Genomic DNA, 12,989 nt, shown 5'->3' with positions numbered 1-12,989 from the left:
TTTTCACGCCTATTTGCCTGGACCCTTTTGAGTTGGAGATGCCGGGGATTGAACCTGGGACCTTCTGCTTACCCAGCAGATGTTCTACAACTGAGCCACTGTCCCTCCCCTGACCAGCAGTGGCTCTCCAGGGTCTCCAGCTGAGGTTTTTCATGCCTACTTGCCTGGACCCTTTTGAGTTGGAGATGCCGGGGATTGAACCTGGGACCTTCTGCTTACCAAGCAGATGCTGTACCACTGAGCCACCGTCCAGTGGGTACCCAGAGGAGAGTGCGCATCCCTTGCGAAACGCCAGGAGAGAGAAAGTGGGGGGGGGGACACCTTCCTGGCTTTCCCAGTGGCCCTTCCACGGGGGGGGGGGTGGAGGGGGGGAGGAGGCAATCAGGGAGCCTGAAGCAGACCACACCCACAAGATCCCACAAAACTCCTCCCTGAAAAAAAAACCCATCCTCCGAAACGTTGCAGGCTTCTATTGTTTCTTCCTCCCCAGGATCCAACTCCCCCTCTTTCGATGCCACGCCCTCCCGACTTTGCCAAGGCCTCCAAAGCCTCAGCGAAGTCAGGATGGCAGCGGATGCGGAGCATGGGGAGAGGGAGTGCCTTGTGGCACCCCTAGGCCAACTCCCACGCGCCGGCCCTGGTCAGGGAGTGCATCGAATTGCATTGCTCTCTCCCATACATGTGTCTCCCCCCTGCAGCTGAATCTACAGTGGGCTTCATTCCTTGGTCCGCGCATCATTACCTGTCTCTCCCCCCCCCCCAGCCCCAGGGTATCCTCTGAGCCCTGCTGGCCGCCTCCCACAACTAAAGGGGCGGGTTGCCCTTGGGGGAGATGGGGGAGTTTGCATTCTTCCTCCTTTGCTGTGGGGGCTGGTCAAGGAAGCCCACCCTAGCTTGGGGGAGGGGGGAGAGTCCGTATAAGATCCTGTGAATTTAGGGGGAGGTGTTTGTGAGTTTCCTGCGTTGTGCAGGGGGTTGGACTAGATGACCCTAGAGGTCCGTTCCAACTCTATGATTCTTCGGGAGGTGGTGGGCTCTCCTTCCTTGGAGGTTTCTCAACAGAGGCTAGATGGCCATCTGACAGCAATGCAGATCCTGTGAATTTAGGAGGAGGTGTTTGTGAGTTTCCTGCGTTGTGCAGGGGGTTGGACTAGAAGACCCTAGAGGTCCGTTCCAACTTTATGATTCTTCGGGAGGTGGTGGGCTCTCCTTCCTTGGAGGTTTCTCAACAGAGGCTAGATGGCCATCTGACAGCCATGAAGATCCTGTGAATTTAGGGGGAGGGGTGTGTGAGTTCAGAGCGGTTCCTCAGTGGAACAGGCTTGCTCGGGAGGGGGTGGGCTCTCCTTCCTTGGAGGTTTCTCAACAGAGGCTAGATGGCCGTCTGACAGCAATGAAGATCCTGTAAATTTAGGGGGAGGTGTTTGTGAGTTTCCTGCATTTGCAGGGGGTTGTACTAGATGACACTACAGGTCCCTTCCAGCTCTATGATTCTATGAATATAGTGGGTTCAGTGCATAGAGGAGACGCGGTAGCAGTGATCATAGCTCTTTATTGCCTTACTGCATGGTAACTAGATCCAAGTGGGCGGCCGTGTTGGTCTGAAGCCTTAGAACAAAGCAGCAGACAAGTGGCACCTTTAAGACCAACTAAGTTTTATTCAGAATGTAAGCTTTAGAACATAAGAACATAAGAGAAGCCATGTTGGATCAGGCCAACGGCCCATCAAGTCCAACACTCTGTGTCACACAGTGGCAAAAAAATTTATATACACACATACACTGTGGTTAATAGCCACCGATGGACCTCTGCTCCATATTTTTATCTAAACCCCTCTTGAAGGTGGCCATACTTGTGGCCGCCACCACCTCCTGTGGCAGTGAATTCCACATGTCAATCACCCTTTGGGTGAAGAAGGACTTCCTTTTATCCGTTTTAACCTGTCTGCTCAGCAATTTCATCAAATGCCCACGAGTTCTTGTATTGTGAGAAAGGGAGAAAAGTACTTCTTTCTCTACTTTCTCCATCCCATGCATTATCTTGTAAACCTCTATCATGTCACCCCGCAGTCGACGTTTCTCCAAGCTAAAGAGTCCCAAGCGTTTCAGCCGTTCTTCATAGGGAAAGTGCTCCAGCCCTTTAATCATTCTAGTTGCCCTTCTCTGGACTTTCTCCAATGCTATAATATCCTTTTTGAGGTGCGGCGACCAGAACTGCACACAGTACTCCAAATGAGACCGCACCATCGATTTATACAGGGGCATTATGATACTGGCTGATTTGTTTTCAATTCCCTTCCTAATAATTCCCAGCATGGCGTTGGCCTTTTTTATTGCAAACGCACACTGTCTTGACGTTTTCATTGAGTTATCTACCACGACCCCAAGATCTCTCTCTTGGTCTGTCTCTGCCAGTTCACACCCCATCAACTTGTATTTGTAGCTGGGATTCTTGGCCCCAATGTGCATTACTTTGCACTTGGCCACATTGAACCGCATCTGCCACGTTGACGCCCACTCACCCAGCCTCAACAGATCCCTTTGGAGTTCCTCACAATCCTCTCTGGTTCTCACCACCCTGAACAATTTAGTGTCATCCGCAAACTTGGCCACTTCACTGCTCACTCCCAACTCTAAATCATTTATGAACAAGTTAAAGAGCATGGGACCCAGTACCGAGCCCCGCGGCACCCCACTGCTTACCGTCCTCCACTGCGAAGACTGCCCATTTATACTCACTCTCTGCTTCCTATTACTCAGCCAGTTTTTGATCCACAAGAGGACCTGTCCTTTTACTCCATGACTCTCAAGTTTTCTAAGGAGCCTTTGATGAGGAACTTTATCAAAAGCTTTCTGGAAGTCAAGGTAAACAACATCTATCGGGTCGCCTTTGTCCACATGTTTGTTCACCCCCTCAAAGAAATTTAACAGGTTAGTGAGGCAAGATCTTCCCTTGCAGAACCCATGCTGAGTCTTCCTCAATAACCCGTGTTCATCAATGTGCCTACTCATTCTGTCCTTGATAATGGTTTCTACCAACTTTCCCGATATTGAAGTCAGACTGACTGGCCTGTAATTTCCTGGATCTCCTCTGGAACTCTTTTTAAAGTTGGGGGTGACATTTGCTACCTTCCAGTCCTCAGGAATGGAGGCAGATTTCAATGAAAGATTACAGATTTTTGTTAGAAGATCCACTGAGTTCTTTCAGAACTCTCGGATGTATGCCATCTTTCGTGCGCTCTAAGCAAATTTCATCAGACAAAACTGGAATGGCAAGCCGTCTTTAAATACAGAGACAGTTTGCAGGGAGTTGGTATGTAGAGTCACGGGAATGTTTTTAGCAGATTAAAAGAAACCCAACTTGGGGGCCTGTGTTGGTTTGTTAGTAATGTTAGCTGGGCTGTAACAACAGTGGAGGGTGGTAGAAAGCGGATTGATGTTATAGGTGTGAAGTGCCATAAATCTGGGTGTCTCATTGGCTTCGTTAGTTGTGGGTTTAAATGGAGGGCATTAGTACCTCAAGAGGTGATAACATCATATAGTTTGCCATTAGAAAAAAAGAATGCATTAAAATATAGTGGGAGATGGGTTAATAAATGCAATAAGATAAACAGCCCATAATAAGATAAACAGCCCATAAACAGACTCTACACACCAACTCGCCGCAAACTTTCTCTATATTTAAAGACGGCTTGCCGTTCCAGTTTTGTCTGATGCAGTCTGCTTAGAGCTTACATTCTGAATACAACTGAAGCCTACGAAAGCTTACATTCCGAATAAAACTTAGTAGGTCTTAAAGGTGCCACTTGTCTACTGCGTGGTAACTAGCAACTAAGAAGACCGCAATCCTGGGCCAAAGGGGCCAACTATATACAGTTCAAGGTTCCCGTGCTAGGACATCACTGGGTCGTTTAAACCACCAGGGGGCATGGGATTGGAACAGGGCAGCAGGGGTTTGGATCCTACTGCCCATTGTTCCCTAGTCCCCAAGCTAAAACCTAAAGTCTCCGATAAGCCAGGCAGAAACATGGTTAATGACAACATTAACCCACATACACAGCAGTCCGGTTCACCCCCCCCCCCCTTTTGCTGCCACTTCCTTGCATTTGGGGAGGGCTGGGGACGCTACCTCGGAGATCCGGGGGGGGGGGGGGGTTGGCTGAAAAAGGCAGAGGGGGATTTGAGGGGGCTGCCATGGAGTTTCTGTCCTTTCCCTAAAGAAGAAGAAGATGATATTGGATTTATATCCCGCCCTCCACTCCGAAGAGTCTCAGAGGGGCTCACAATCTCCTTTCCCTTCCTCTCCCCACAACAGACACCCTGTGAGGTAGATGAAGATATTGGATTTATATCCCGCCCTCCACTCCGAAGAGTCTCAGAGCGGCTCACAATCTCCTTTACCTTCCTCCCCCACAACAGACACCCTGTGAGGTAGATGAAGATATTGGATTTATATCCCGCCCTCCACTCTGAAGAGTCTCAGAGGGGCTCACAATCTCCTTTCCCTTCCTCCCCCACAACAGACACCCTGTGAGGTAGATGAAGATATTGGATTCATATCCCGCCCTCCACTCCGAAGAGTCTCAGAGCAGCTCACAATCTCCTTTCCCTTCCTCCCCCACAACAGACACCCTGTGAGGTGGGTGGGGCTGAAAGGGCTCTCACAGCAGCTGCCCTTTCAAGGACAGAGGCTCAGAGCAGCCTACAATCTCGTTTCCCTTCCTCTCCCGTAACAGACACCCTGTGAGGAGGGTGGGGCTGAGAGGGCTGTCATAGCAGCTGCCCTTTCAAGGACAACCTCTGCCAGAGCTGACCCAAGGCCATTCCAAGGTCTCCCAGATAAGAGAGCTACGGCTGATCCAAGGCCATTCCAGCAGGTGCAAGTGGAGGAGTGGGGAATCAAAGAGAGCCAGTTTGGTGTAGTGGTTAAGTGTGCGGACTCTTATCTGGGAGAACCGGGTTTGATTCCCCACTCCTCCACTTGCACCTGCTGGAATGGCCTTGGGTCAGCCATAGCTCTGGCAGAGGTTGTCCTTGAAAGGGCAGCTGCTGTGAGAGCCCTCTCCAGCCCCACCCACCTCACAGGGTGTCTGTTGTGGGTGAGGAAGGGAAAGGAGATTGTGAGCCGCTCTGAGACTCTTCGGAGTGGAGGGGGGATATAAATCCAATATCTTCTTCTTCAAACCCGGTTCTCCCAGACAAGAGAGCTCTGGCTGACCTAAGGCCATTCCAGCAGATGTAAGTGGAGGAGTGGGGAATCAAACCCGGTTCTCCCAGATAAGAGAGCTATGGCTGACCCAAGGCCACTCCAGCAGGTGCAAGTGGAGGAGTGGGGAATCAAACCCGTTTCTCCCAGATAAGAGAGCTATGGCTGACCCAAGGCCATACTAGTAGGTGCAAGTGGAGGAGTGGGGAATCAAACCCGGTTCTCCCAGATAAGAGAGCTATGGCTGACCCAAGGCCACTCCAGCAGGTGCAAGTGGAGGAGTGGGGAATCAAACCCGTTTCTCCCAGATAAGAGAGCTATGGCTGACCCAAGGCCACTCCAGCAGGTGCAAGTGGAGGAGTGGGGAATCAAACCCGCTTCTCCCAGGTAAGAGAGCTATGGCTGACCCAAGGCCATTCCAGCAGGTGTAAGTGGAGGAGTGGGGAATCAAACCCGTTTCTCCCAGGTAAGAGAGCTATGGCTGACCCAAGGCCATTCCAGAAGGTGCAAGTGGAGGAGTGGGGAATCAAACCCGTTTCTCCCAGATAAGAGAGCTATGGCTGACCCAAGGCCATTCCAGCAGGTGTAAGTGGAGGAGTGGGGAATCAAACCCGTTTCTCCCAGGTAAGAGAGCTATGGCTGACCCAAGGCCATTCCAGAAGGTGCAAGTGGAGGAGTGGGGAATCAAACCCGTTTCTCCCAGATAAGAGTCCGCGCACTTAACCACTACACCAAACTGGTTCTCCAGGAAGCTCCTCTGCAGCACTGAAAGGGTTAAGAGCGCCGAGCTGCTTGCTAGAGAGGCCGAGCACGGAGGGGAAGGGGGCTTTTCCGGGGGGAGGGGGTTGCATTTGTAGAGGGAAGGGGGGGGGGAGCTTGCAAAGAAGCAGCAGCAGGGAAGAGACGTCCTGCAGCAGCCGGATCCCGAGGAAAGTTTACTTGGAAGTAAGTCTTGGAGGAGGAGGAGAGGGAATAAACTTTTAGGTTCTGGAGGGGAGAAAGGCGGGGATCATCGCAGGCAGGCTTGCCAGCTCCCTCCGGTACAGCCTTTTCCTCCTGGGGAACTGATCTCGGTCTGCTGGAGGTGGGTTCAAATTCTGGGAGAACTTCGGGCCCCCCCTGGAGTTTACAAACCAAGAGATTCAGGGCAGCAGCTGAAGCCACCAGGATGAACTACTGTGAGCACATCACTAGAGCATTTTACTATAAGACCATCCAAATATTATTTCTTACGCCCAGCAATCAATAAATCAGTTCAGAATATACAGTGCCCTAAATATAGCGCCGTTCCGAGTATACAGCGCTTTAAAGTGCAAGCGTCTTCTCAGCCTCTCCCAAGAGCAGGCAGAAAGTGCTTGGGCTGATCCTGCGTTTCTTGAATAAAGGGCTTGCAAAAAGGCTGCTCAATCTCCTATGTCGATTTCAGTGCAAAAGGGGAGCCTTGTGAGGAGGGCCTGGATCAATTTCTCAGGGATTCCTTTGGCACGGAAGTAAACTTTGTGGGTTCTTTATTCAGGGTAGTTGGTTTGATTATTTTGGCTTCAGCCCCCTAGAGGTTGGTAGCTCTGGGAGGCGTCCGTTTTGCTCTGCTAGGTCAGCGGAGATTGCTGGGGAGCAGCGATAATCAGTGTCTTTCGATGTAAGAAAAATTAAATACATGAAACTTCACATCCTCTGGCTGGTCGTTTTGATTCTGCCAACCAGCAACCAAAGCAGGCCTTTTAGGGAGTGGGGTGAGTTAAGTTAGGGACACGAGGATGTGGGTTCGAGTCCCCACCTGCATCAGCGTTTTGCAAAGTGGGCACACAGGGAGAGAACACGCCTGCTCCATTCACATCGTCCTGCCCCATCCCTCCACGGCTCACTTGGCAGAGGCAGCTACAACACGATGCCAGATTCCCCCTCCTGCGCTGGGGTTAGGGTGGGAGGACGGGCATCTCTTTGCCAGGCGAGAGAGGCACAGACCCCCAGGCAGCACAAGAGAAGAAGAAGACGATATTGGATTTATATCCCGCCCTCCACTCCGAAGAGTCTCAGAGCGGCTCACAATCTCCTTTACCTTCCTCCCCCACAACAGACACCCTGTGAGGTAGATGAAGATATTGGATTTATATCCCGCCCTCCACTCCGAAGAGTCTCAGAGCGGCTCACAATCTCCTTTACCTTCCTCCCCCACAACAGACACCCTGTGAGGTAGATGAAGATATTGGATTTATATCCTGCCCTCCACTCCGAAGAGTCTCAGAGCGGCTCACAATCTCCTTTACCTTCACCCCCCCCACAACAGACACCCTGTGAGGAGGGTGGGGCTGAGAGGACTCTCACAACAGCTGCCCTTTCAAGGAAAGAGGCTCAGAGCGGCCTATAATCTCCTTTCCCTTCCTCCCCCACAACAGACACCCTGTGAGGTAGATGAAGATATTGGATTTATATCCCGCCCTCCACTCCGAAGAGTCTCAGAGCGGCTCACAATCTCCTTTCCCTTCCTCCCCCACAACAGACAACCTGTGAGGTAGATGAAGATATTGGATTTATATCCCGCCCTCCACTCCGAAGAGTCTCAGAGCGGCTCACAATCTCCTTTCCCTTCCTCCCCCACAACAGACACCCTGTGAGGTGGGTGGGGCTGGAGAGGGCTCTCACAGCAGCTGCCCTTTCAAGGACAACCTCTGCCAGAGCTATGGCTGACCCAAGGCCATTCCAGCAGCTGCAAGGGGAGGAGTGGGGGAATCAAACCCGGTTCTCCCAGATAAGAGTCCGCACACTTAACCACTACACCAAAGTCCCAGGAGGACTTGGAACTTGGTTCAGATCTTGTTAAGGGAGATGCCAACAAGACTTTGAAGCCTGCCTTTGAGGGGTCAGGAGGCCCAGAAAGGAATCCCAGATGGGATCACATGTGTTGAATCATTCATGCTGATAGGCTTGTCGCAATGGCAGGAATTTTGGCTGACTCTTCCCCAAGGACCATCCCTAGCAGGGCACCCCTGAGAAACTTAGTAGCCATGCAAAGGTGTTCAAGGTCTTAGCATAGGCTAAATTCCAAATACTCTAGACTGGGGGTGTCAAACATGCGGCCTGGGGGCCGAAATAGTCCTCTGGAGGGCTCCGATCAGGCCCCCGAGCAACTGGCTGTCATCGGCTTCCTTCTCCCTCTCTCTTGCTTCCTTCTGCATCACAGCTTGCTTTGCGATGCTTGCTTAACTGCACAGGAGCTGCAGAACAAAACCTCTGTTTTCTCCATTGGCTGAGTTTCCTCCCTTGGGGAGGAAGGGGGGGGGGAGCTTGCTTTGCCAGGCTCTCTCGGTTGCACAGCAGAGCTACTGAGCCAAGCCTCTCTTCCTTCTATTGGCTGAGACTCCTCCCCCTCCTGGTCCCCTGGGGAAGGAAGGAAAAAGCCAAAGCTTCCTCTGCCCAGTTCCCTGGATCCCACGGGAGAAATATAAAGAAAGCACCTTTAAGACCAACGAGTCCTAATATTTTAAGTATGCTTTAAGTTTTTTTTAAAAAAAATACATACATACCATAGACCTTTATTGGCATTAATACAAGAATACAGTATACTTTAAAACCAACAGTGACACTATAGAATATAATAAAACCTTAAAAAACCAGCAAAAGTTAAATGACATAAAATAGCAGTAGGCTAGGCATGAGTAAAAGCCTCTCTGATTTGGATCGCAACCTGTAAAAAGCAAGCAACGTGGGTAGTGACAAAGTTGTGTTTCCCGTGGAGTAGAAAACGAACCTTGGCATTGTCAGAAAGGCCTTGATTGTCAGAAAACAGTGCATCTAGATGTCTTGCACGTGGACTGCTATAAAAAGGGCAGTCCAAAAGAACATGAGGGACCGTTTCGATGACTCCTTGGCTACAAGGGCATCGTCTAAGATTGCGGGGGATTCTGTGGCATCTTCCGAAAAGGATGGCCGACGGTAATGCATTAAATCTAGCCAGCATGAATGCTCTTCTTTGGTGAGGATCAGTTAAAAAGAGGAAATAGGGAGCTAAAAGCCCAGGAATCTGGGATAAACCCAGATAATTGTGTTTGTGTTCTTTATAAAGTTTATACCTCTGCTACCTAATCTTTAAGGTACACACATGGCCTGGCCCGACCCAACAAGGTTTCATTTATGTCAGATCTGGCCTTCAAAACACCCCTGCTATAGACTCTGGAAAATGGTCCTTCTTTCAGGGTGAACTGGAATACGGAGCCCTGAGAAAACTCATAATCCTCTAGATGATGGACTTCTGGTATATTCCCTGCTTCTTTTGGGGAGTGGGGGTTGTATTTATATGCGTCTGCATGTTTTGTGTGCGTGTATATATACGTATCTTAATTATGACACACTCCTGTCTGTCTCTCTCCATTCCCTCAGGGAGAAGCCTCCCTCCAGAGCCAAGGGAATAAAGGCAAGAATTCAAAGACAGAGGTGGCCCAAGAGAAGGGGAAGGAGATGGAAGAGCAGGACCCGGAAGGACCAGGAATGGGCAAGAAAGCAAGAAAGAGCCCCCACCCCATCCAACCTGGAAGTGGTACTGAATTCTGGGAAAGGCCTGTGCAAGAGGCCCTGGCTAAGGACACCATGATATCAGAAGTATCTTACCAACGTTTTCAGCAGTTCCGCTACCATGATGGGCCCCGAGAGGTTTGCAGCCGGCTCCATGGACTTTGCAGCCAGTGGCTGAAGCCGGAGAGGCACACCAAGAAGCAGATCCTGGACCTGGTGATCCTGGAGCAGTTCCTGACTCCCCTGCCCCAAGAAATGCATGGCTGGGTCAGAGGATGTGGGCCGGAGACCAGTTCCCAGGCGGTGGCCCTGGCCGAAGGTTTCCTCCTGAGTCAGGCAGAGGAGAAGAGGCAGGCAGAACAGGTGAGGGGATTCCCTCCAGGTGTGTCTAATTCAAGCGATGATATCTGGCTTTATCCGAAAGTTAACTTGCCATATAATTGCCAAAGTGTTAATCATCCAAGTGGGAGATTTATCAGCCTCCTTAAGAACATAAGAGAAGCCATGTTGGATCAGGCCAATGGCCCATTCTGTCCAACACTCTGCGTCACACAATGGCCAAAAAAAAACCCCAAGTGACATCAGGAGGTTCACAAGTGGGACTAGAAGCCCTTCCACTCTGCCCCCCCTGCCAAGGACCAAGAAGACAGAGTATCACTGCCCCAGACAGTTCCAATAATATGCTGTGGCTAATAGCCACTGATGGACCTCTGCTCCATGTTTTTATCCAATCCCCTCTTGAAGCTGGCTATGCTTGTAGCTGCCGCCACCTCCTGTAGCAGTGAATTCCACATGTTAATCACCCTTTGGGTGAAGAAGGATTTCCTTTTATCCGATCTAACCCGACTGCTCAGCAATTTAATTGAGTGCCCACAATTTCTTGTACTGTGAGAAAGGGAGAAAAGTACTTCTTTCCCTACTTTCTCCATCCCATGCATAATATTGTAAACCTCTATCATGTCACCCCGCAGTCAACATTTCTCCAAGCTAAAGAGCCCCAAATGTTTTAACCTTTCTTCATAGGGAAAGTGTTCCAAACCTTCAATCATTATAGTTGCCCTTTTCTGCACTTTTTCCAATGCTATGATATCCTTTTTGAGGTGCGGTGACCAGAATTGCACACAGTATTCCAAATGAGACCGCATCATCGATTTATACAGGGGCATTATGATACTGGCTGATTTGTTTTCAGTTCCCTTCCTAATAATTCCCAGCATGGCATTGGCCTTTTTTATTGCAATCGCACACTGTCTTGACATTTTCAGTGAGCTATCTACCACGACCCCAAGATCTCTTTCTTGGTCAGTCTCTGCCAGTTCATAACCCATCAACTTGTATTTGTAGCTGGGATTTTTGGCCCCAATGTGCATTACTTTGCATTTCAGCAGCCTCTTCTGCTAGGGAATTTCTCATCCCACTGGCTAATTCACCAGGTCTGTTGAGGGAAGGGTGCAGAGCCTGGGAGTGGGGCAGGATCCATTCTGTCTCTTGCCTCTCTCCCTTACTATTGTTTCAGATATGGGAACCATCTGTGAAGATGGTAGCTACAGTCCCTGAGTCGGAAGGAGCTTTCTTGGAGCAGGGGCAGAGAATGCAGGCCGAAGATAGTGCCCAAGATGTCCTCTCCTTTGGTAAGGACTCATAGCGTCTGGATGCAATTCGCGGTACCGTGTGAATGTGATGGGTAGAACATAATAACATAACATAAGAGAAGCCATGTTGGATCAGGCCAATGACCCATCCAGTCCAACACTCTGTGTCACATAAGAACATAACAGAAGCCATGTTGGATCAGGCCAGTGGCCCCTCCAGTCCTACACTCTGTTTCACATAAGAACATAAGAGAAGCCATGTTGGATCAGGCAATGGCCCATCCAGTCCAGCACTCTGTGTCACATAAGAATATAAGAGAAGCCCTGTGGGATCAGGCCAGTGGCCAATCCAGTCCAGCACTCTGTGTCACATAAGAATATAAGAGAAGCCCTGTTGGATCAGGCCAGTGGCCAATCCAGTCCAACACTCTGTGTCACATAAGAATATAAGAGAAGCCATGTTGGATCAGGCCAATGACCCCTCCAGTCCAACACTCTGTGTCACATAAGAGCATAAGAGAAGCCATGTTGGATCAGGCCAATGACCCCTCCAATCCAACACTCTGAGTCACAGAAGAACATAAGAGAAGCCATGTTGGATCAGGCCAATGGCCCATCCATTCCAACACTCTGTGTCACATAAGAGCATAAGAGAAGCCATGTTGGATCAGGCCAATGACCCATCCAGTCCAACACTCTGAGTCACAGAAGAACATAAGAGAAGCCATGTTGGATCAGGCCAATGGCCATCCAATCCAACACTCTGAGTCACACAGTGGCCAATACACACACACACACACACACACACACACACACATATATATATATATATATATATATATATATATATATATATATATATATATATATATATATATATATATACACACACACACACACTGTGGCTAATAGCCACTGATGGACCTCTGCTCCACATTTTTATCCAATCTGCTCTTGAAGCTGGCTATGCTTGTAGCCGCCACCACCTCCTGTGGCAGTGAATTCCACATGTTAATTCAGTCAGTCAGTCAGTCACATTTTATTTGTATCCCGCCCTCCCCGACCAAGCGGCTCAGGGCGGCTAACAGCATAAAATTCGATACATACATTGTATAATAAATAACATTGAAAACAGTTAATTAAAATCCATAAAATTCTAAAAACATTAATACATTTAGTGCTATTCCATCGGCAAGTTTAGTTGGCAATTTAGTAGTATCAGCTGGTGAAGGCCATTTGGAACAGAATGGTTTTGCAGGCCCTGCGGAATTGTTCAATGTCCCGCAGGGCCCGCATTTCCTCTGGGAGTTGATTCCACAGCTGTGGGGCCAAAACTGACAAGGCCCGAGTACGGGTACTTTGGAGTCTTACCTCCTTTGGCCCGGGGATAGTCAGCAGGTTCTTCCCTGCTGACCTCAGTGCTCTCTGAGGTTCGTACGGGGAGAGGCAGTCCCTAAGGTAGGCAGGTCCTCGGCCATATAGGGCTTTAAAGGTAATAACCAGCACTTTGTAGCACTTAATTACCCTTTGGGTGAAGAAGTACTTCCTTTTATCCATTTTAACCTGACTGCTCAGCAATTTCATTGAATGCCCACGAGTTCTTGTATTGTGAGAAAGGGAGAAAAGGACTTCTTTCTCTACTTTCGCCATCCCATGCAAAATCTTGTAAACCTCTACCATGTC

The 12,989-nt window shown here is 49.6% G+C and overlaps 1 protein-coding gene across 1 annotated transcript in view; it reads left to right on the top strand.

Moving 5' to 3' along the window:
- The window catches only part of LOC132571577 (oocyte zinc finger protein XlCOF6-like), a 34,984-nt gene that overhangs the window by 1,814 nt on the left and 20,181 nt on the right, over window positions 1–12,989 (top strand). The window contains exons 3-4 of the mRNA XM_060238376.1: window positions 9,583–9,702; window positions 11,231–11,345. Of these exons, the coding sequence (XP_060094359.1) occupies window positions 9,583–9,702; window positions 11,231–11,345 (235 nt within the window). The remainder of the gene's footprint in view (window positions 1–9,582; window positions 9,703–11,230; window positions 11,346–12,989) is intronic.

This window comes from Heteronotia binoei, chromosome 5, assembly GCF_032191835.1.
Source record: "Heteronotia binoei isolate CCM8104 ecotype False Entrance Well chromosome 5, APGP_CSIRO_Hbin_v1, whole genome shotgun sequence".
Lineage (NCBI taxonomy): Eukaryota > Metazoa > Chordata > Lepidosauria > Squamata > Gekkonidae > Heteronotia > Heteronotia binoei.
Note: the sequence above shows the minus strand (reverse complement) of the source record. Positions and strands in the feature narration are given on the sequence as shown.